The sequence below is a fragment of the Elephantulus edwardii genome, unplaced genomic scaffold, assembly GCF_000299155.1.
Source record: "Elephantulus edwardii isolate Elephantulus edwardi_28Jun2011 unplaced genomic scaffold, EleEdw1.0 scaffold00247, whole genome shotgun sequence".
NCBI classification, from domain to species: domain Eukaryota; kingdom Metazoa; phylum Chordata; class Mammalia; order Macroscelidea; family Macroscelididae; genus Elephantulus; species Elephantulus edwardii.
The window spans coordinates 570,964-594,897 of NW_006399997.1; the positions used below are offsets into that span (position 1 = coordinate 570,964).

General features: G+C 39.9%; 1 protein-coding gene across 1 annotated transcript in view; it reads left to right on the forward strand.

The window, feature by feature from the left end:
- The window catches only part of TRIM9 (tripartite motif containing 9), a 169,073-nt gene extending 152,850 nt beyond the window's left edge, over positions 1–16,223 (forward strand). The window contains exons 8-10 of the mRNA XM_006899193.1: positions 11,033–11,336; positions 13,768–13,930; positions 16,161–16,223. Coding sequence (XP_006899255.1) covers positions 11,033–11,336; positions 13,768–13,930; positions 16,161–16,223 — 530 coding nt within the window. The remainder of the gene's footprint in view (positions 1–11,032; positions 11,337–13,767; positions 13,931–16,160) is intronic.
- The last annotated feature ends 7,711 nt before the right edge of the window (positions 16,224–23,934 follow it).

The window sequence follows — 23,934 nt, forward strand, 5'->3', positions numbered from 1 at the left end:
GAGAACCTCAGGGAAGTTCTAACTTTATAAGGAAAAAGAACCTCATCTGTTTATAGGTGAATGGTAACAACAAGTACTTCAGCCCAACTACCCAACTGTAGAGTTGATTGTGACTCAGAGGATAGAGTAAAACTGCCCCACAGCATTTCCAAAGTTACTGTAATCTTGACAGATGCAGACTGGCACCTCTTTCTCCCTCAGACAGCTGGTAGATTTGAAGGGCCAGCCTTTAGTAATCAGTCGAGGGCTTAACTGACAGCACAGTATCAGAACTCCTTTATAGCTACACTCACTGGATCAAAATTTCAAATGGAGAAGGTGGAGTTTCATGTTCTCTTTTAAATCCTGAACTGTAGTCGTCCACTGATTTAATCTGTTTAGAGACAAAACTTATTGCTGTTGCAGCAGAACCAACTCATAACTAATCTTCCAGCAAGTTTTCAGAGGCTATAAATCGCATGGAAAGGGATTGCCCATCTTTCTATCTCAGAGCAGCTGGTGGATTCAAACCACCAGTCCTTGGACTGGCAATGTGACTTCTTACCCACTAGGCCACCAGACCTCCTGGGTTTGAGGAATACCAGTTCACTTAAATATATGCTCGTCATCTCTGAGCCCACCAGATATGTGTCCCATGAACTGTGGAATACATTTTCCCCCCTTTTATGCATTTCTAGGACACAGGGCAACCACGTTACCCTTGTTTTTCCCAGCAAGCATTGGCCACCTTGGGTCCCAGTCTTGTGTCACCACACCTGGCAGTGTGATTTGGGTGTGTCTCTTAGCCTCTCTGAACTTGACTGTTCCCATCTGTAAAACTGTAAATGTAGACCACCTGATTGCTATGTCCTTTCCTGTGAGTACTCTGATTTTCCTTGAGCTCCTCACTTCAGAAGGGCTGCTAAAAGCTGGCAACTATTTCTGAAAATGCTGTGAACAGGCAGGTGGTGCCTCTTACCTCTTTCAAGGGTCTTAATGAGCTTTAAAGCTCTGCCAGTAACACTGGAAGTGCCACACTTATAAGAAATAGTACCGTCGAGAAGACAATGTACAGGCCAGTAAAGATAATGTTCTCTATGCCTCCTTCTGTTTTGCTTTTACTATTCCAGAGTATTAGGATATCAAAAAAATTTTTCTTAGAAGAGTACATGTTTCCAGGGCAAAAATCTTTGCAGTGTGTAAATCAAACCTGACCAAATGTACACAGATTAGTAAGAAGCCCTTTGTTTTCATTAGCTTGGTTCCTTTAACTTTTTGGTAAAAAGTAAAATTCCATGGCACGCCACGGAATTTACTGAGTGTTTCCATGGGACTGAATTGGGTCCAGATTCTCATGTTATAGTTCTGAGGAGTGCAGTTTCAATGGACACTGTGGGCAGCGCTTTGGGTCCTCTGGAATCTTCTGTATCTACTTGAAATTTGTGAATCCTCAGTCCTTCAATGAGAGACGTTGCAGTATTCTAAGTTGGAGTGAAGGACTTGGAGAAGAGTGTGGCTCTCCAGATGGTGGCAGTAGGCTATTCCAGTGCTTCTGTTAGAAGGAGATTTTCAAAACAGATTTGTTTCTCACTTCTCAACTGTAATTAATGCCACACTTAAGAAAGCTTAAAATATCACCTTTTGTGGAAAATTATGTACCAGTTAGACATAATTGTGACTTCTGCTAATTATTAGGTCATTTCAGGAAACTCAGCCTCCTTCTTCATTCATTTCTTTGTTTTTAACTCCTTACAAAAAGTAAATTTACTTTTGAAATTCTTAGTGACATGCCTTGCTTTATTGTTTTCTCAATTGCAACCATCTTACTGGAGCAGGGCCCATGGACTACTTAACTTATGAAGCTCTTTATTACCAGCCAGTCAGGGAGACAATCAAGACTTCTAAATACAAAGGAAGCTGGGTTAGTTACACTGTCATACACCTGCTTTTCCTCTTTGAATCCAAAAATAACACCCTAAACACTATAGTTTACAGTTCCAAAAATTATCCACAGGAATAGTCAAGAAATTCCTTCTATAGAAGTAGAAACCAATCAATACTATAAGCTCATGCTCTCTGAACTCCTAGTTTTCTTACGGTCATCATTCCTGCCAACTTCATGTTTACCGATTGCTCAATTCTATTGCTATGTCTGACACCTGATATATATTCAGTAATATAAGCTAAATAAAACAAATAAAAGCACTACGTGGTAGCCAATCAGAAGTATACCACCCAACTACTGCTTTTCTTCCTGACACACAACAATCTTTTCCTTTGGTGGTTCTTGATTATTTTTTCTATGTAGAGGCCTTTGCCATCACATCAGCCCCATAATGGAATTAAACCAATTCCAGGTATGAAAGAAGAGAAGTCTAGGTAAAGGCCAAGAAAATCATTATGATCTCCCCTTGACAGAGTGATGGAAAGTGTGTCTGGACACATCTCCATTATGAACACAGTCTTCATCCTAGAGTTATGCATATGCAGAGGGTCCCCACACCAGTACATAGTCATTGACATGAGACCCTTTGCTCTGTTTTCCATTATTCCTCCCTGCTAAATGGCTTTCACTGAGCGAAGCTCATCAAGCAGATGGGACCACTGCATGTGATAATGTCTGTTGAGAAATTAAAATTTCCTAAGGAGCAAATTTCCTAAGGAAACAAATTTCCATTTGTTTATGGATCTGTAGAAATTATATATAAAATTTATTATATTAAAATATAATAATATAGTATATTAAAATGTATAATGTAAAAAAATAATCACCAAAATACAGCTAAAATCTGGAAGCACAGACTTGTGTCTAATATTCTGGGAAAATAAAACATTTCTCTCTATCTTGATCAATAGAATATTTATGGCTAAGAAGCTGTCTCCATATCTCAGTAGTTATATTTCAAAGAGGAAGTTGTTGCTGTTGTGTGTTGCCAAGTCACCTGCAACTCATAGCAACCCTGTGTACAACCGCTCTGAATGCTGCTCTATCTTGAACCAATTTTATCCTCTCTCTGACATACCTACTACCCCCATTACTCCAATCACTGAGCCAATCCATCTTATCTAGAGTCTTCCTCTCTTGCACTGTACCTCCACCCTTCCAAGCATGATATCCTTGCCTCCAAGGAGCAGCCCAATTTCACCCTCTCCAGCAGACAATTGTTTGTTCTCTTAGCAGTCCCTGGTGTGTTCAGTACTCTTCTCCAGCACCACAAGTCAAAGGAATCAAGTCTTCTTCTTTCATCCTTAGACATTGTCCAGCTCTCTGATGCATAGCAAGTAATTGTAAAGCCCATGGCTTGGATCAGATGCACCTTAGTTTCCAGACTGACATCATTATTCTTCAGGACTCTGGAGAGGCCCCTACCAGCACATTTTCCCAATGTAATTCATCTCTTTATTTCTTTGCTATTGGTACCAAAATTGTTGATTTGTGGAACCAAGAAAGCTGAAGCTGTAAACAATCTCAGTTTCTCCTCTATCATGATGCTACCAGTTGGACCAGTGGTGAGAATCTTTGTTTTTCTCGATGTTGAGCTTTAATCCACATTGAAAGCTGCAGTCTTTGGACATCTTATTTATAACAAAAAATTACAATTGAGTATTTGTGCTTATGCCCACGTTAAGTATCATCTTAGCTAAGCCAGAGAGTAGCAATATGTTCTCAATATTATCTTATTGCCCATGACTCATGTCTTTGAAAATGTTGAGGAATATGGCCAAGAAAGGGAAGCATTTGAAATTCATGTTGTTTTTGTTGTTGTTAGATATAATACAGGGGGAAGGTTAGGAATAATTTCCATTTATCCTACAAAAGGGAATATTTAAAGAAGATTAGCAATCACTTTGAAATACTTAAAGAACTAATGATCTGTTGTGTGTTCCAAATGGCTGAGCTACAATTAATAAGTAAAACTTCCTAAAAGTATTTCCAGATGAATGTAAGCAGTGACAAACTCCACAGATCAGTCAACTGCTCATAGGTGATGAGTTCATCATCACCTTGGATTTAAAACAGAAATGTGACAGATGCATCTCATCAGTTACTGAAATAAGTCTTTGCCTTCTAGGTCTCTTGTAATCTAAGGTAGAATGAGTGTCCTAAATGGCCTGTGTGCCCATAGTATCTGATCATATGTGATCAAACCTTTGTGCTATACACCTGTGGGGAAAGGTAGAAAGGGAAAATTACCTTTTTAGTCAGGCTAAGATCAAGTGGAATGTGTTTTCCCTCTTGTAATTCATTTTGTGAAAAGGTGGGATTTTATTTTTACTGGGAGTTTTACTAGGAGTTGCTTAGAGAAAATTAGAAAAGCCTAACTGTTAGGAGACGTGTGATCATAAGAGGGAGAAAACTCAAAGACAGAGGTAGAGTGGTTGGATGGTGTAGATATTAAGTACACTTATCTGAGCAAGGATATAGTTCAAAGATGAGAGGAGACAATACAAATTGGGCCATGAGGAAACAATGGATCTACATAAGAGAATAGGAAAAAGAATCAGCATATTAGTATCAATTTATTAATGCCATTGCCTTAGTTAGTTGGTGTTACCATGACACTAACACCACCAGTGGATGACTTTGACAAGTGAAGATTTCTTTTTTGAACAATTTAGGAATCTAGGAGTTAGAATTCAGGGTGCCAGCTCAAGGGGAAAACTTTCTTGATGTCAGTGCTAGAGGAAGGTCCGTGTCTTTTTCAGCTTCTGCTCCTGGCCAGTCGTCATGTGGCTTTGGCATGTCTTTTCCCTGTCTGCTCTGTTCACTTGCTTAATCTCTTTTATCTCTCAAAAGAGATTGACTCAAATTACCGCATGCTAATCCTGCCTTGTTAACCACAACTAAAACCACCTATCTACATATGGGATTATATCCACAGGCATTGAGGTCTGGATTTACAACACATATTTGGGGAGGCTGTTGGTGGGGAGGGGATAATTCAACCTAGAACAGTCATGAATAACCATGGCTGCCCTCAGCTCCCACCCCACAAAGTGGTGCCATCGCTGACTGTTAAGTTCTTCTCTCTGGTGCTGGTACTAGAAAAAGGTAAGTGCCTTTCATGATGGGATTGTATATGCTCCACAAAGTTTGGAGTGAGTACACATCTCCTCATTGGTTTTCACTTGATTGCTTGTGGGTTTTATACACTCTGAAATTCATCTACTGTATATGTTCTTTCCCTTAATTTTTAAACTAATGAGTATTACAAGTAATCTCATAATTATTTGATTATCATCACTGCCTGGTTGCAAATGTATTTCCAAGAAAATTCTCATTGATCTGGAAATAATCATTTCCTGACATTAATGCGGGTGTAAATGCCCTTTTCTTTCTAAAAGAAACCCATGTCATTTTGTGATGCTGTGTTGTATTTTTCCATGAAACTGCAAAAGCATTAAAAATACTTATATTAAGGATTATAGCAAACATTTCTGAACAAAGAAATTATCAGATACATGGCAAGGGACCTAGACCCCATGAAGGTTAAGTAGAAGAAAATTGTAGTGTATTATTTTGAGTAACAGAGTAGATTACAAAACCATCAATTCTTTTTTTTCTGAGATCTTGTTTATGTTTCTCTTAAGAGCAAATAAAGAAATCCTCCCCTAAAAATAGGCCCTGAAAAACTAGCAGTAATTTGGTGAGTTCCAACCTGAAAGTGAGGCTGACTGTCATAGTCTTAAATTAAAACCTGTCAGTGCTTTTGTTCTGAGCTATTCAAATAGGATCATGTTCCAGAACGCACACTCCAGATATTTTTGCTTGAGCACACACTGAATAGCATTTTGAGAGGGTTTAGGAGTGCTCAACAAAGAGCATGCTAACCAAACTAGGAGAATATTTCCTGAAACAGCCTTTCATCACCAAAACAACAATACAAAAAAAAATTTCCATGAGAAGAGAGTACCACTGTGGTTTTTAGACATGCTGGTGGCTGTATTTCCTAAACGCAGTTTTGTTAAACTCAGTTTTAAGAAGCCTTCAGTTGGTGAAAGATCCATGTCTGATGACACCAAAGCACTATTTACAATCAGCTATTGCTTCATGAAAGAGAGAGGTGCACTTCCAGTAATTCCCACAAAGAGCTTACACACACTTCTATAACACAATCGAACAAGTAATAATTCCTTACTCTGATATAATAGTGGTAGTCATAACAAGTGTGACGATCTGAAAACACACAGATGTTTTCCTACCAATGCCCAGTCTGTTTATTGTTAAAGAACTAGAGATTTTTCCAGTAAGGTCCCTAGTTTCTGATCATCATTCAGAAATAAAGATGAGGTTCCTTTGCTGGCTGCTTTCCCAGCTTTGCGGTGCTAGTGTAGAAAAGTATCTCATCCATTTAGAAAAGAGAAAACATAGCCATTAGGAGAGAAATGGGAAAATATGAAACAGCGGAGTTTATGAAAATTGTCATCACCTAGAAAGAAAGCCTTTAAAAGATCTTTTTTATTCTGGTGATCATTACTGGGGGTACCTGAAGAGGGTAAGGCAGTAAGCATTACATCAGTGGGAAAAATCGACCTCTAAAGTTTCTAAAGTCAATTCAAAATATTCCATTAAAAGGAAATCTCTCAGAATACTTATCTACCACTTAAAAATTGGGGGAAACGAAAGCAATTGCCTATGGTGTTTGTCATATCCTCTGGTCTTGGGTCCCCGCCTGCCAAGAAGGCCCTCCCAGCCTGGCCATGTTAGTTGTCGCCCCCTGCAGGGTGGATGAGGTTCTGTGTGGATGCATTGGTCAGGCTGAACTTGGGGAACAGTACAAGGGCAGGCCGCAGATTTCTGATCTTTAGTTTGCGTTCATCTTACATTTAGACACAGACTCAGAAGAACAGACATCCCCTTTTCCAGTGCCTTCGGAAAGATTGCCGCTGCGTAGAATGAGTCCTTTCTCCTCCACCCTTAATCTACAACCCAGCTTCCCGGGGAGATCCTACTTTGATTTCCGATCCTCACCCCACCAGCTGAGCTTGCATTCCTCTTTACAGTCTCTCAATGCACCGGGTGAGCTGAGCTCGTCTGACCTTTGCCCTTGATCTCTGTGCCTTGATGGCATCTCTGAAATCTGTGTTCGTTCTGCCGTCCATGTGCGTGACGAGGGGGGAGGATGAGCTGGTCTCTGTGTCTGTGGCCTGCTTCCCGTACGCAGAGCATTTGGATGACGGGGCTTTTGTGCGTTCTTGTTTATGTGGTGTTACAACCAACCATTGAGCTGCACAATGGCATTGGAAAGTGAAGTTGTTCTTTTTTGCACAAGCTGGTGCCCCCATGGATAACCCGCTCTGTCATCACATGCAGTGGCCTAGCACGGCGTAGGCACGGGCTGAGTGGAGGTCGGGGCAGAGGTTTGGAAGTTTGCAACCCTGCTTGTATCCAAGAAACCAGAGTGCCTGGGAGACTGGATCAGTGCATCCAGCCTGGAGTGGTCTGATTAAACATAGACTCAAGAGATCTTATTGAAGAATGTAACTATATATATATATAGAGAGAGAGAGAGAGAGAGAGAGAGAAGAGTAAAAATACACCCACAGCTGAATGCATTCTACATAGCAGACAGCAAAAAAATGCAAACATTTCTGCAAAAGCCTGCAATGGTGTTCAGAGCTGATTCTCTTGCCCTGCAAAGGGGAGGGCCACCCTGACAAGCTCAATTAGAAACCCTTGACATGCCTATATTCGAGTAACTGAAAAGTCTGACCTCCCCAAGGTTTCCCATAGCCACACAGGTGACGACAGGGCTTTAGGCTGATTTGAGGGGAGCTAGACATGTTACTTTGAATGAACTCGTCTAGCAAATAGAATCTTAAAAATACCTAAGATGCAGGCATATTTGATCTCTTCAGGACTATATTGTAATCATGGATACACATGACACACATTTCACATTGCCAAAGGTTTCTTTTGTTGTTTTCTTTCATCTTTTTGCTCATCCTACATCCTGGAATGAAGAAGGCCACAGCATGACAGTGCAAAAAGGATGCAGGGACTTCAAGCTCTCTTGAAAATGACATTTTTCTTTGTGCTTTCCCGTTCCTTATTGTTTTTTCTGTGCACTACTGGCTTTTCAAACATGCCTTGTTATGGAACTTTGCCCACTTGTGTTTACTGTTACTGAAAAATTGTTCTAGTCTTTGTAATGTATATTGTCTCAAGAATAAAGTGCAATGTGGGTTTGGGGATATTTAATGGGTGTACTTAACAACATTGTTCTACTTGTACTGTTGACTCTTAAATGTATAATGGTGTGTTTAAAGTAGTGTAAACATTTCTTAGAATGCTTGTCTGAGAAAGATTCATACAAGGCTTGATTCATGTAAAAATGGTAAAAGCCCTATTCAGATTCTGCATAGCTGGATATGAAATTCAGTTTTGAAACTCCTGGTGTTCTATTGTCACGAAGCACTAATCCAAGAAGAGGGATTAACATGACAATGAATAGAAACAAAAAATAAAAATTCAGCCATGAGTTGAGAAAAGATGATTCTTTTGTATGTGAATTCACCCCAGTGAGGACTGACAGACAGTAAGGACTTAATCTTTAAATACTATTTTTTAACTCAGCCGTTCATCCTGTTTTTCCATTAAATTGCTCTCTTAATTCTTCAAAAGTTATTTTAAGCCAGTGTAGGCAATCTGGTGGTACACTGGTTAAAATGCTCATCTAACCAAAATTATCCAAACCAACCCACCATTCTGCAGAGAAAAAATGTGGCCATCTGTTTCCATAAAAGTTTACAGCCTTGGAAATCGTATGGGGCAGTTCTGCTCTGCAGCTGAGTTGGAGCCCACTCAGTAGCTGTGGATTCTTTTAGTTATTATTCTTCGGTTGGTTTAGAAATTAGTATAGACAGACCTTACTAAGTTAAGAGGTGGAAGAAAAGATGCTTTATATCCTAGAGCTCATGTTTATATCACTTCCTAACACAACACAAAACTGTTGATCACATACCTGTGAATATTTTATCACTAGAACATACCTTTCCCACACACCTAGGTGTAGGTTTTCATGGGGTGGGAGTATTCAAATCTTGAAGAAGGAAGAAAAGTTCCAAAATCCTCACCAGTGATTTTAATATCTCTTGAACACAACTCTTACCATGCCAATTCCCCTCCCCTCCCTCAAGTGAGAGGGCTTCATGTAGTAAAATAAACTAAGAAAGAGACAAGATAATATTTCAATTCATGTCATTATTAGCATTCACCAGATTTATTTATTCATATATGGAGTATATTGTATGTTCAGTTATATATGTAACCTGGACCTAAGCCACAACAAGGCCTTTTGGCATTGCCTGAGTTAGACATATATACCATGGTGTTGCAATGTGGATTTTTATCTGCACCCAGGTATTTATCCATTTCAGTTGGATGACTATTTCTCCTTTTAAAAACAATAGAATCTTTAGTAGAATAGATTCAACTTGGACAAGTATGAGCATTTAAGCTACAGTGTTTAGAATAAAATGAAGGAAGACATATGAAATGGCAAAAAGCTTTCCTTTTCATGTTAAAAGGGAAGATAAGCCAATTTTATCCAGCAATGAAACTAAGACCAAAAGGGCTTTGGTTTTTCATGAATCAGGCTTCAGGTGACTCTGTTTGGTTGGTGCTTTTTAAGTATATACAAGTCTTTTGAATCAACCTGGTTGTTGTTTCATAGCTTTGATGTGTAGTATCTCTTTATAGGATGCAATTTTGAGCCACAGTCTGCACCTTACTCTCAATTAGGCAAGTATACTTACTGTGATTGTTATATTTTGCTTATGTGGTTGGTATGCTCAATTTCCTTCACAAAATAAATGATGGCAACTTATTTTACATCAATAAAATTGTCTAATTGTCATTCTGACCCCAGCATAACAATTTCTCAAATACTTAACAACATTGGAATGGTACCTCTATTTTTCCCTTAGTGCTATCCCTGGAAAAGGCCAAGTCCCTCTCTCCCCTCCCACTAGTTTCTTATACATCAGTGCAAAGCACCCTATATGAGCACTAAATATGGGTAAAAGTACCAGTGAGAACAGCTGTTGTAGTATGTATAACCTTTTCAATTGAGCCCTTTTTGGTATTAGAGTATCATGTCTTCTTATCATTGTCAATTTTGCTTCCATTTCTCTCTTCCATGCCTCTCACTTGGAATGACAACAGTTGACATTAAAAAGCTGTTGGCAGGTATGGAACAACCTTATTCTATTACAAAAAGCAAAGACCTCAGTGCATGTGAGGTGGCTCACAGTTCAATAACTCAGCAATCACATCTCTCTAGAGAGTGGTGTTTGTAAAAGGCATCTAGAATCTGGGGGATCACAACATATACAAAGGCATCATTCTGCCGGTACCTACTGTCCAAAAGACCTACTGCTCCAGGCAAAATAATTTACCTGTTAGTTTTAGGAATAACATACAAGATGTATTGTTCAGGTATGAAGGAAGCTATCCATCCTGCAGCCAGGTCACATTCACTCATGAAAATCCATTTAGGTTGCTGATAGCTTCACAGCCTTTGTGCTTTCACTAAGAGCTGAGGAACTTTTCCAAAGAAATCGATTTTAGCCATTGTGCTGAAGGGATATTTCTTGCTTTCACTCCGTGTGTTTTATCCCTCCTCCATCTAGGACTCTAGATCCTAGCCTCCCCGCCTCAAGGGGTAACTCATGCATCTTTAGCGGGTCCCCTCTCCCTTTATGTCTCTGGTGCACTGCTCTGCTAGTCACCAGGTGAAGGGACTTGCACCTTCCAAAATCGATGCCACTTCACTCCCGGATCACCTGGTTGGGAGTGCAGTCTGTCAGGTAACCCCTGCTGAATCGGTCGTGTGTCCTTCGTCTGCTTCCGGGTGCAGAGAGTACCACCTCCCAGGACGTGCTCCCTGTCTGCTCACGTCTGGCCCCTTCTGGTCCTGGACGCCTCCTTCCTGCATGGCAGCATGAAAATGGGACACAACGCTCCTCACCCACCCAGGAGTCTGTTAATGGTATTGTGCTCATTGGCTGGGTTGGCCTTCCTAATCCGATTGCCTTCTGTTGTCCTCAGTGGCCTGGTTTGCTTTTGACCCCGGCTCGGCGCACTCTGACATCATCTTCTCCAATGACAACCTGACCGTGACCTGCAGTAGCTATGATGACCGCGTGGTGCTGGGGAAGACCGGCTTCTCCAAGGGCGTCCACTACTGGGAGCTGACAGTGGATCGCTATGACAACCACCCGGACCCTGCCTTCGGTGTGGCGCGCATCGATGTGATGAAGGATGTGATGTTAGGAAAGGACGACAAAGCTTGGGCAATGTATGTGGACAATAACCGGAGCTGGTTCATGCACAACAACTCGCACACCAACAGGTACCCTGCAGCCCCAAACCAAGCCTTCTTCACGTTGGCTTCCGGTCAGGAATGAGAGCCCCTGGCACCTCATCCTATGCCCCAAACACCCATGTCAGTAACGAGCTCTCAGATATTCACAACAACGTTACAAGAGTTATCTCTCCAACAAATAGCTTCTTTCTGTTTTTATCAGAGTGCTTGGTCCTACACTCTTCTTGTAGCTGGTTTCATAAAGTCAAATGACACGACAAGTTAACTGTCAAATACCTTTAAAGTCACCTCCAAAAAGTAGACAACGTTAAGGAAATTTAAACTTTTAAGTAACACTTGAATTCAGTTACTCTTGGCTAAATCATCCCTGCTGGTTCTCTTTTACATAATGTTAGAGTTGTCAGTATATTCCTAGGCCCTTTGTTGCTGTTTCACCTAGGGCTTAAACATAAATATTCCTAAATATACCCATATTAAAAAAGTCTTTAAAAAAAAAGTCTAGAATTCAAAACCCAGAGCTGTAGTTATCAGAAAATGCTTTTGTGCAAGTTACTTCATTTTTCTGAGCTAAGGTTTCCAAACCCACCAAATTGTAGTAATATTGATTGGCAAATTAGAAGCCATGGCCTATTATTATTATTATTATTATTATTATTATTATTATTATTATCAATTCTCCTACTCAGAATATAAGCCATTCATTAAATTAAATTTTATGGCACCAGTTTGAAATAGCATTGTACTTTGAGGTGCTTCTTATTTTCATATTAATTCAGAGCACCAGTTTGTTGATAAAAGAGAATATGACAATCTCCTTGAGTTTTCTTCTGCCACTAAAATACAGGAAATTCTAGTTTAAAAATACATTATCATTTCCCATTATATTTCCTTTTCCATTTTATTTGTGTTCCCTCTTCTAGTATCTTCACAAATTTTCTAGGCAGGGAGATGCCTGCTTTATTCTTCAATTTTCCCAGGATATTTATCTCTAGGGGAAGAGAGAAGTTATGATCAAAGGGAAGTGAGCCAGGCAGTGTCCCCACTTTCCTAGGTTTCTCTATACACGCATCACTGACCCTTTCTAGACTTTAGGACTCTTATCACCATCCCTACCTTTCCCTTAGATATTTTCTATACCTCTCCATTCAGGGTTGTGTTATTCCCTGTCACTTGGAATGAACACACATATTACTTCAGCTTGATACCACATTCTACTAGGTGCAGATAAGCTATCATCTTCAGAGGGTGCACCTTTGTTAAAACCCCCCAGCACTAGACATAAGACGGCATCACCTGTGTGACCCCCTTTAATTTTCCCTGCTAGCATCTTTAGTTTGGAATGAAGGAGTGGGTAATAATAACACAACCACCATACAATGCAGAGAATACATTTTTAAAGCTAAACATGTCTTCTTGCATGTGAACTGCATGCTTGTCACTTGTGCTGTGAATGCTCAACCCGTGAGTTAGCAGGGTAAACTTGTCGTTGGATGGCTGTGCCCTGTCCGTAGTCTGCATGCCAGGGGGGGCTGGCTAACAGTACTCTTTAGTGTATGTGGCCCGCTGAGAGGAGGATGAAGTGCAGTATTGCTAAATCTCATGATGGGCTGGGAAAAGGGAAGGAAGAAAAGACAAGTGTGATTTTCCATTTTTAATGGAACTTTGTGAAGCCATTGCTGGAAGTAGAAGACATGGTTCTTTGTGAAATAGTATTTGGGAGCAGACTTTAGAAAATCATTCCATCAAGAGGATAATTATTTCTTCTCTGAGGAGTTTCTTCTGCTTGGATATTGTCATTTTATGAAGAGCGTCTAACTTCTTGATTCAAACCAACATGTTAAACATTGACATCCTCCAAGACTTTCTTTTTTCTGTGTAACAGATATCCTAAGGCCTCAAATCCAGCTTCGTGTGTGTATGCTTTAGGTTTACTTTAAGCTGTTCTTTGTTTTGACTTTCAAATTAAGTAATTTTTAATTTGATGATATTTCATTCACATCACTGTGCCAAATATGGGACATGACATAGTTGTGGTCAAGTCCAAAGTCTATTTCAGTCTCTAATGCTGTGACTTCATGATAGGGATCTTATATGATGAATTCACTCTCAACAACAGGAGAAGACTGTGGTTTAACCAAGGCATTCTCAACAGGAGCAATATCTCCCCTCAGTAAGGGTACACAGTTGATTCTGGTGGAAGCAAAAAATTAAAACTTACTCTTGTTACATATAAAGCACAGATACACTTACAGTGTATAAGTGTATGTAGTATATCTGTGATAGGAAAACTTAATATAGTGGGAGAAGGGTGATTAGGGGGGAAAAATCATTTCAAAAAAATTCCTGGGGGGAGGCAATAATTTGTGAAAGGTTGAGAAGCATTGGTTTAGCCATACATCAAGGGAGTTTCTGGAAGGATAACAAGCAACTGAAACCCAATTGTTTTCTTTTCTCACAGAACTGAGGGAGGGATCACCAAGGGGGCCACAATTGGGGTCCTCCTCGACTTAAATAGGAAAACCTTGACATTTTTTATCAATGATGAGCAGCAAGGCCCCATAGCATTTGAAAACGTGGAGGGCATGTTCTTCCCTGCAGTCAGCCTCAACAGGAACGTGCAGGTAAGCACTACACTCTGGATGAAGAAGCAGCTTTTGATGACAGTCTCCAAAACCTCCCTTACTAATCCCTGAAAGAGAGAAGCTGACCGTGTAGGGAGGAAAGGAGTGGAGAAAGGGATCAATGCTGACAGTCTCAGTCCCTTCCTCTACACTTGACCACAGTCTAGCTAACAGCAACTGGGAAACTGGGATTCTATTCGTGGTTTGATCATGATTGTCCCTCTGAGCTCTAGTCTTACTCAGAGTGCAAATGAAACTATTTAGCCAACTGGCATGAAAACAAATATGAAAAATAACTTCTGTAAGTTTCCATGAGTGCTTGAGAAGAACTATGAAAGTACTAGTACCACTGTCAGAATGTCTAAGTATCTTCTCTGCACGTTTGTTCATCATTCAGTGCTCTGGGGACACAAAATGAATGAAACGTAACCCCTTCCTACAAGTTATTTATAATTAATTATAACTCTAAAGCAGCCAGCTGCTCTGAGGGAGGGAAAAAGGTAACATTTACATCTGATTTGCAGCATAGGAACAGTGAACACAATCACTAAGTTAATTACAGTAGATAACATTTTAGAGATTGGATGTGCAGTAGAGAAAAGACCAAGAGCAGAGTAAGGGAACAAACAAGAGAGCTGGGGCTGGGGAGTACAGTTGCCATCCTAAAGAAGGAAGTCAGGGCGCACAGGCCTTGTTGCAGTCACATGTGAAGGGAGTGAGGCAGTAAACTGTGTGGATAGCTAACAGAAAGCTTTCTAGGCAGGGTCAACAGTCAATGCAAAATTTCTAAAGCCTCTGGACACAGAAGGACAAAGAGGCCAGTGGGTTGGGACAGGTGGGGTGGGAAGGGAGGAGAGATAAGAAGAGGTCGGGAAGGTGTGTCCTGCTGGCCACTGAAAGGATTCCCACTTCCCTCTGGAGCTGGGCCTCTCATCAACAACTATGAACTTCAATGCAAAAGGAGAAAAAGGAGGGAGAGAAATAAAGACTTAAGGGAGGAAGGTGAAAAAAGGAAATTGTTTATCCTGGCTTGTAATAAAAGTCACTGCCACCTAGTCAAAAGATACCACAGGTTGTATCATGAATGACCCAGCCCTTCTCAATTCCTACAATGAGACTGGATTTTCTGGGAAGCTGGAGTCTAATCTGTCAGAGTTCAATCTCTATCTACATTGTGAGGAAATTTCCCATAAATTTCCCAAAAAATGAGTCTCAGAAAAAATTCATTCACAATTTTCTACCCATGTAACTTCTTCCTTTAAACACACATACACACACACACACACACACACACACACACACACTATGATAGCCCAGAAGTAAGAAGTGGTGCTGTGACGCCAATTCAAATCTACCAGAAGCTCTGCAGGATAAGGATAGGCAATCTCCTCCTGCTCAGTTTCCTGAATCTGAAAACCCTGTGGAGGTCAGCCATGGATCAGTTCTGACTTGACCACACAAAATAACATACATATATATGTATTGTTGTGGTGGTGGTGTTGTGTTCAATAGAGTCTGAACCAACCTAGAGCAGACCCTTCAGCAGGTTTTCAGAGGCAGTTAATCAAACAGGAGGAGATTGCCACGTGCCTTCAAGATTACAGTACAGCTTCTTGTGACTAGGCCACTAGATGGATAGATTAGATAGATAATAGATAGCTAGATAGACAGACATATACAGACACACTATACATAATATTAGAGAAGATGTTCTTTAAAGATTTCCAAGGCATTTGCATATCTTCAGAAAAAGGCTGGTCAGGGGGATGATAGGAAAAGAAATGGGTAAAGGATGAAATAGATCCTATGTGGCTATCTCTAGATCAATGAGGTTGAGCAGAAACTGGTGTGACAGTATAGTGGCCATGCTTCTTCCTAACTGCTTGTAATTTACACAATTCCAGAATGAAAGATTTACCCCTAGTTTGGATAACAAGTAGACAATGATAATAGAAGGATTGTCTCTGCTAATCTGTTCTCCATCCCTGATGTTGGCCGTGGTCACTGACGTATGGCCAACAGACAAGTCAAGGCCTGTGTCTTCAGTAACAAGAAATGTTCTCCCTAGAGTTACCACAGGTAGAGTGCTATTGGTCCCTGAGAACAGACGATAAATAGATGTGAGAAAGCCTCCTTTTGTGTTGGGAGCACAACCACAGTGAATTGTGTATGGGGACAGGAGGGGTGGGTGCCTGGGTGCCTCACAGGACTCACAGTCTTCATCCCTCAGGTCACACTTCACACTGGGCTCCCAGTCCCAGACTTCTACTCCAGCAGAGCATCAATAGCGTAAGGGTGCACCGTGGAGGCGCCAGCTGCCTGCTTGTACCTCCACCAGAGAGCTACAATGAGGAACTCAGCCAGCATGCGTGGGATGAAGCGTGAGAGGAGGAGAAAAAAGCTGGTCATCTATAGTCTTCACTCCCCACAGCGATGCCCCCTTCCCTTCCAGCCTGTCCACTGCTGTAATGCCTGCATTCACTTCCATGTTCAGCAATTCCAACCAACACAGGACCTAGACAGCCCACCGTGTCCCTCCCAAATTTTGCTTTTATTTAATTTAGTTTTTTTTTTTTTTTTATTTAGGTGAGTTAGATACTGTTTCTGGTTATTTTATCAGTGACTTACTAAATTGGCACTGCCAAGAGAAAATTTTCCTGATGGCTTTTTAAAATTTTGCTTTCTAGCAAATAAAGACATCATAAGGGGAGGTTGGGAAGAAAGAAGGAACTGACTTTGGAGATTACGGTTTAACTCCTAGAATGTTCTTGTCCTGTTACCATGCAGTGTTCACTCTCCATACCTAACCAATGGAAGCTGGGCAGAATGAAACTCACATTGTGAAGTTTTACTATCCATTGAAGCACAGAAATATTGGATACACAGCTGCACAAAAATTCACAAAGGGTAGGACAATTAGAGTAGACTAATAATTGGGACAGGTCCCAAGCACTGATCAGTGTATAAAATGGGAAGATCCCTAGACATATGTAGACCAGGGTGCTTAATCATTAGGTTCCTTTATTTGATACATATTATTAGTTGAGAGCCTACCAATCACTGTTAGAGACACAAGACAGTGATTAGACACAAGGTCTCTGCCCTTTTGGAGCTTACACAGTTGTAGAATAATAAACCAAAATTCAAATAATTACAAATTATAACATGTATACAAAGGGAGCAAACAAAAGTCAAAGAGATTCCTTGACAAGACCTTTCAGATGCCCAGAATGATGCCCAAAACGTGCACATTCTGACCACAGGACCAATGCATTGCCCCTCTCTAAAGACCAACTCAATGACTTTTCAACTGTGCTTTTTAATTTCTGGCTCATCATGGAGCTCTTCCTTGGTAGTAACATCAGCATTCTTATCAATGCCATTATATCACTAAGCCTTAAAAATGAATGGCAGGTATTCATACTTTTTTTTTTTCTATTGGAGAGAATTCACTCTCTGAAAACTTTCATCATTACTGACCTGATGGAGGAAGGACCATACTCAGTAACAGGGGATCTTAAGTTTCAGTCCATAACATTCACATTCTCAGGATAAACACGCTTTTCACCATATACACTGCCTGTGCCCGCTCTAAAAGGAAAATGATTCATCCACCCTGCTGCCATTCACAACCAACTTCCTGGGGTCGTTCAAATACTATGTGGAAGAAAAGGAAATTGTATGTCCTCACTCTGACTGATAGAGAAGTGACAGTGTGTGTTAGTTCTATATAGAGTTAGCCTTCAGAATCTTTAGATGATAGGAGGTTTTAGAAAACTTAGGACCTGGGAAGATTTCAGGAGGTGCTGATTAGTTGCCTAACTAGTTGCCAGTGTGTAAGTAAATTCACCATGAATAAAAAAATTAACAAGTAAAAGGGGAAAGTGGGAACGCTAATAAATTAAACCTCTGGCAAAAAGTAACATGTAAATAGCTAATTATTTACTTTTTTGCTTTATTTACATTATTTCTATCAGTTACCAAGTTTTTCTAGTTCAGTGTATCTAATTTATTGAATGGGTGCTATCCTGTTTATGTCCACCATGGTTTTTCTTGGCTACAGAAAAATCTCTGTTGCAGGGCAACACTAGTTTGATATTTGATTTAATTCCCAATGAGACTCGATGGCTGGGCCGCTGTAGACTCATAGTTGTTCTTTTATTAAATCCATCCTGCTAATTAGATTTCCATGTTATTAGTAACATGTAGTTTATACTGACTTTCAATTATTATAGATGTATACAACTACCATACTTAAAAAAAAAAGAAACTTGTCATTTCTGCTGTGCCAATAAATATGATTTTTATGCCAGAGTGTCATATGTCTCTTTAGCATTTCTTGGTTATTTTCCCTATTTGGGTGGCAGTTGCTCTTGGTCAGAGCACTATTTCTTCAGCAAAATTGGAAAAAGTCTCCTTCTACCACATCCTCCTAACAAAAATGTTGCCATGATGTCTGGTCTAATTCATGGAAATCCCATATGTGTCTGAGTATAGAACTGCATTCTATCGAGTTTACAATGTCTCTAGACTTTCAGATGCAGGTTATCAGGCTTCTGTGTATTTGAACTGCCAACCTTCCAGTAACTATCCAAATGCTTACTGTGTGCACTACCCAAGAGAGCTGGCAAGTCCTCAGAGCTCTTGGAAAGCACATGTTCTTCACTCATTTCCTTGAGAATACTGTCGCTCTCTCCTGAGTTTTCCCATAAGAAAGGTCTCCAGCTGAAATGCTTATTAGAGTGTGTTTCCAAGCATTTTGGAGATTTTTATTAACAACAGTGGTTTGGGAAAAGCTACAGATTTGTACCATTAAATATTATGTCACTGATTTTTCAAAGCCTGATTCTTTTAATATATATTTTTAAATGGCTAAACAATACAACTGTTTTAAATTATTTACATTATTGATCTTACTTACATTGTCATTATCTTTCAAATTAAAATGGCTTTTATCATCTTATTTTGTTCTAACAACTACCTCTTGGTCTATATACGCGTTTCACAAGAGTACAAGTAAATGTTCTGGAATTCTCATTCTTCTCAACATTATCCATAATTTGTTATGATCCACATAGTCTAATACCTTTGTATAGTCAAAAAAGGAAAACCTCTTTCTGGTATTCTCTCCTTTTAGTGTTTTTGTCCATCTGACAACAGCAATAATATCTTCATTCCATGGCCCCTTCTAAATCTGGCTTGAATTTCTGGCAGTTCTCTGTCAATATGCTGTTTTGTAAACAGCCGCTTTTTTTTATCTTCAGCAAGGTTTTACTTGCCTGTGGTGATAATTGTATTTTTCGATAATTTCTGCATTTTCTTAGATCACCCTTCCTTGGAAAGAGCACTAATATCTCTTCAGTTACTTAGCCAAGTAACTTCCCTCTAAAGTCTTTTACATAATAAGTCTGTGAGCAGTTTCAGCATTTCATCCATTGGTTGAAAACATCAGTTATTGATCACATGCCACCTCCTGAAGGAGCTGAATACCAACTAGTTATCTAGTGTCTGTGTTTTCCTCCCATCTTCTTTTGATGTTGCCTAGAGAAACCTTCACTAATGTAATTGGAGGTTTTAATTTGTTTTTAATTCTTTTAGCTTAGCAAATGCTTGGCATGTTCTTCTCTTTCTGCTTTCTAACTCCAAGTCTTTGCACATTTCATTATAATACTTTAACTTGGTATTCTCATGCCATCATTTGCAATCATCTATCCTGCTCTATTACTTTCTTGTTTCTTCTATTCAATTTAACTCCTCTATAATCAAGTTTCATAGTCTTTCCTGACACTTGGGGTTTTCTTGCTGTCTTTCTAATGGTGTTTTGTCTCCTGCAAGTAAAATGTCCTTGATGTGATCCTACAACTTCTCTGGTCACTAGTGTTCATATCTGTTCTTGAGGTGGTGTGGTCTTTTAATTCAGTGGGATGTATTCAAGGCCTTACTTTGGCTTATGAATATGTTTCCATTTTCCTCAGCTTCAAGCTAAACCTGCATATGAGCAATTTTTATTTTCTGTTCCACACTTGGTCCTGGCCTTGTTATGACTCATAGCATTTGATCCTTTTGTATTCCACCCTGCAAGCCCATGAATGTAGTAACTACTTAACTAAAAATTTTCTAGCTCATTGTCATCGAGTTGGAGCCAACACATAACTAACCATCCAGCAGGGTTTCAGAGACTGTAAACCTCAAAGGAGAATATTACCCACCTTTTTCCCAGGAGCAGCAGCTGGTGGATTCAAACTACCAGGCTTCGAGTGGCAGCACAATGTCTTAGCCACTTGTTATGTACCATCCAGGTGGACCTGACTCTGAGCTGACACTCCAGGTTTTCAGAGGCTAAATCGCATGGGAGGAGATGACCCATCTTTCTATTGCAGAGCAGCTGATGGGTTTGAACAGTGTTCCTTTGTTTGGCAGCACAACTCCTTACCACGAAAGCTACTAGAGCTCCCTCCTTACTCACTAGACCACAAGAGCTTCCTCGTCACCAGGTACATGTTGGGGGGAAAGCATTTATCTTGAATAAAGGGAGCACTGGTGTCATAGGCTATTGTCTTCAAAAATGCTATCTTGTGATCTCCTAAGCATTTCTTTCACCAAAGATCTATTTTCTACCTATTGATCTTTCTTTTTCCTGTTTTCTCATTCCAATCACCAACAATACCTTGATTGCATTCTTGATCCGTTTCAGGCTGCAGAAACTTGTATTTTTTCCCAATTTCTTCATCTCAGTATTAGTGGTTGGTGTGTAAATTTGAATAATGGGCATGTTAACTGATATTCCCTATTAATATGTGACTATTGTCCTATTACTGACAGCATTGTACTTCAGGATGTTGTTGTTATGTGCCGTCAAGTCCCCTGTGACTCATAGCAACCCTATGTACAATAGCCCTAAACTCTGCCCTATCCTGTGCCAATCTCACCATCTCCAACACACCTACCCCCATTACCCCAGTTACTGAATCAATCCATCTCATCAAGAGTCTTCCTCTCCTACACTGTCCCTCCACTCTCCCAAGCATGACGTTCTTCTCCAGGGACTGGTCCCTCCTTGCAACATGTCCAAAGTATGTCAGACAAAGCTTCAGAATCCTTGCCTCCAAGGAGTAGCCTGACTTCACCCTCTCCAGGACAAATCTGTTTGTTTTCCTAGTAGTCCATGGTATATTCAATACTCTTCTCCAACACCACAGCTCAAAGGCATCAATTCTCCTCCTATCATCCCTAGTCATTGTCCAGCTCTCTGATGCATAGCAAGTGATTGCAAAGACCATGGCATGTATCAGGCACACCTTAGTTTCCAGACTGAAATCTTTGCACTTTAGCACTTTAGAGATGTCTCTAACCACAGACTTTCCCATTGCAACACGTCTCTTAATTTCCTGGCTGCTGGTGCCAAGCATGTTGATTGGATCCAAGCAAACCAAAACTCTGAAAAATCTCAATCTCTTCACCATCCATTATGATGCTTCCAGTCAGCCCAGTGGTGACAATCTTTGTTTTCTTGATATTGAGTATCAATCCATACTGAAGACTGCAGTCCCTGACCTTCCACAGCAATTGCTTTAGGTCCTCCTCAGTTTCAGTAAGCAGGGTTATGTCATCTGCATAACGCAGATTGTTGATGATTCTTCCTCCAATCCTGATGCCACATTTCTCCTCATAGAGCCCAGCCTCCCGGATAACCTGTTCTACATAAAAGTTGAAAAGGTATGGAGACAGGATACAGCCCTGGCATATACCGTTCCCAATTTTGAACCATGCAGTGTTTCCTTGCTCTGTTCTGATGACTGCTTCCTGGTCCAAATATAGGTTTCACATCAGCATGATCAAGTGTTCTGGGATTCCCATTATTCTCAAAAGTTAGCCACAGTTTTTTTATGATCTACACAGTCAAATGCCTTTGCATAATCAATGAAACAAAGATAGACATTCTTCTGGTACTCCTTGCTTTCAGCCAAGATCCATCTAACATTGGCTACAATTTCCCTAGTACCACGACCCCATTTAAACCCAGCCTGGACTTCTGGTAATTCTCTGTTGATGTGTTGTTCCAGCCATCTTTGGATAATCTTCAGCAAAATCTTGCTTGCTTGCATGAGATATTAATGATATTGTTCAATAATTTCAGCACTCTGTGGGATTGTCTTTCTTTGGAATGGGAACAAATATAGATCTCTTCCAGTCAGTTGGCCAAGTGGTTATTCTCCAGATTTCTTGGCACAACTTTGGTGAGCACATCTAGGGCAGCATCTATTAGTTGAAATATGTCCATTGGTATACCATCAATTCCTGGGGCCTTATTCTTAGCCAATTCTTTCAAAGCAGTCTGAACTTCTTCCTTTATCACCATAGGCTCTTGTTCATATCTTGTTTCATTAAATTCTTCTGTGTCTGCCAATTCCTTTTGGTATAATGATCTATATACTCTTGAAAAGTCCTTTTTGGTAATTAATGCAACACCATTTCTCTAATTTGTCACCCTTGACATAGTAGACCATATGATTGTTTTATTTTAAAATGGCTAATACCATTCCATTTTGGCTCAATAATGCCTAGGTTATCAACCTTTATGTGTTTCATCACCTCTTTTTACAACTCCAAATTTTTATAAGTGTATACTTCATGTATACTTAACTTCATTCTGATGGTAAATAGTTGTTTGCAGCCACATCTATCTATGGTCAACTGATATTTGACAAGAAAATAAAAGCCTATCTAATGGGAAAATAACAACTTCTTCAACAAATGGTGCTGACAAAATTGGACTGCTGTCAAACATTCTCCTAGGTCACATAGCCATGGTCTGTCCACTTGCTGTACAGAGGTAACTCATGGTTGCTGTGAAGCTGAGCACTGTTACACTGATGTGTCAAATGCAATAATGGTTACTCATGGCGGACAGCGTTTAGTGGAGTTCCCTGATTAAAACAAACTTGGAAGCAAGAATGGCAGGCATCCACTTCTGAAATAGCTTGCCTCTGGAAGCTAACTCTATGAACTTGGAGAAACGAAGAAAGTTATACAAGTGTTCAGGTCTTTCGTTCATAGAGTCGCTGAGTCACATACAACTCAATGGCACTTAACAACAACCTGCAGAAAGCTGAAATAGGATCCACATCTTACACCATACACAAAACTCAACTCAAGGTCAATCTAGGAGTAAAGCCCAAAACCATAAAGTTCATAAGAGACAAAGTGGACCAAGCTTAGAAGGCTTAGCCTATGGCATATAAAGACCACCAATTACAGCCAGAAATGGGCAATCTGGAGAGGATAAAATTGATGAATGGAACTTCTAAAGATTAAATCTCTGTGCTCATCAAAAACTTTAACAGGTTGAAAAGAAAGCCAACCAGGCCAATCTTGATCCCTAGCTCACGTCTGGTATCAATGCTTTAGTGAATTTATTAATTTATTGGTATGCTGCCACTTAACAAACTACTTCTAAGAAAAAAATTGAGCTATTAAATATGAACCATTCTACATTCTATTTCTGGACTATTCTCAACTAATTAATGAGTCTGTAATGAGCAAGGCATCTACAGTAAATGAGAATCTTAATTGTTCCTACTATAATGCTGATTTCCACATATGATCTGTAAGGAGGCTCCTCCACTTGATAGATTTTCTTAATTGCCTGGTGGACAAGGTGGCTGTCAGATATGAAGAAATAAATCTCCAACCTTATTGGTTTTCAGATTTAATATGAGTAAGTGAGCTTAATTGTAGCTTCTCAAGATTACATCATTAGCACTTTGGCAGTACCATTAGGCTTGGCAGAATTGTGTGGCCATACATCTCTATATATTTCTATAAGCATATATATCTCTTTTTTTTCTTTAAACATATATATCTCAACTCATTGTTACAGAGTCAGAAATGATGCATGACTAACCCTCAATAGGTTTCCAAGGCTGTAAATCATAAGGGAGAAGACTATCCCTTTTTCTCCCTCAAGAGTCACTAGTGGATGGATAGATGATGATGATGAAGAT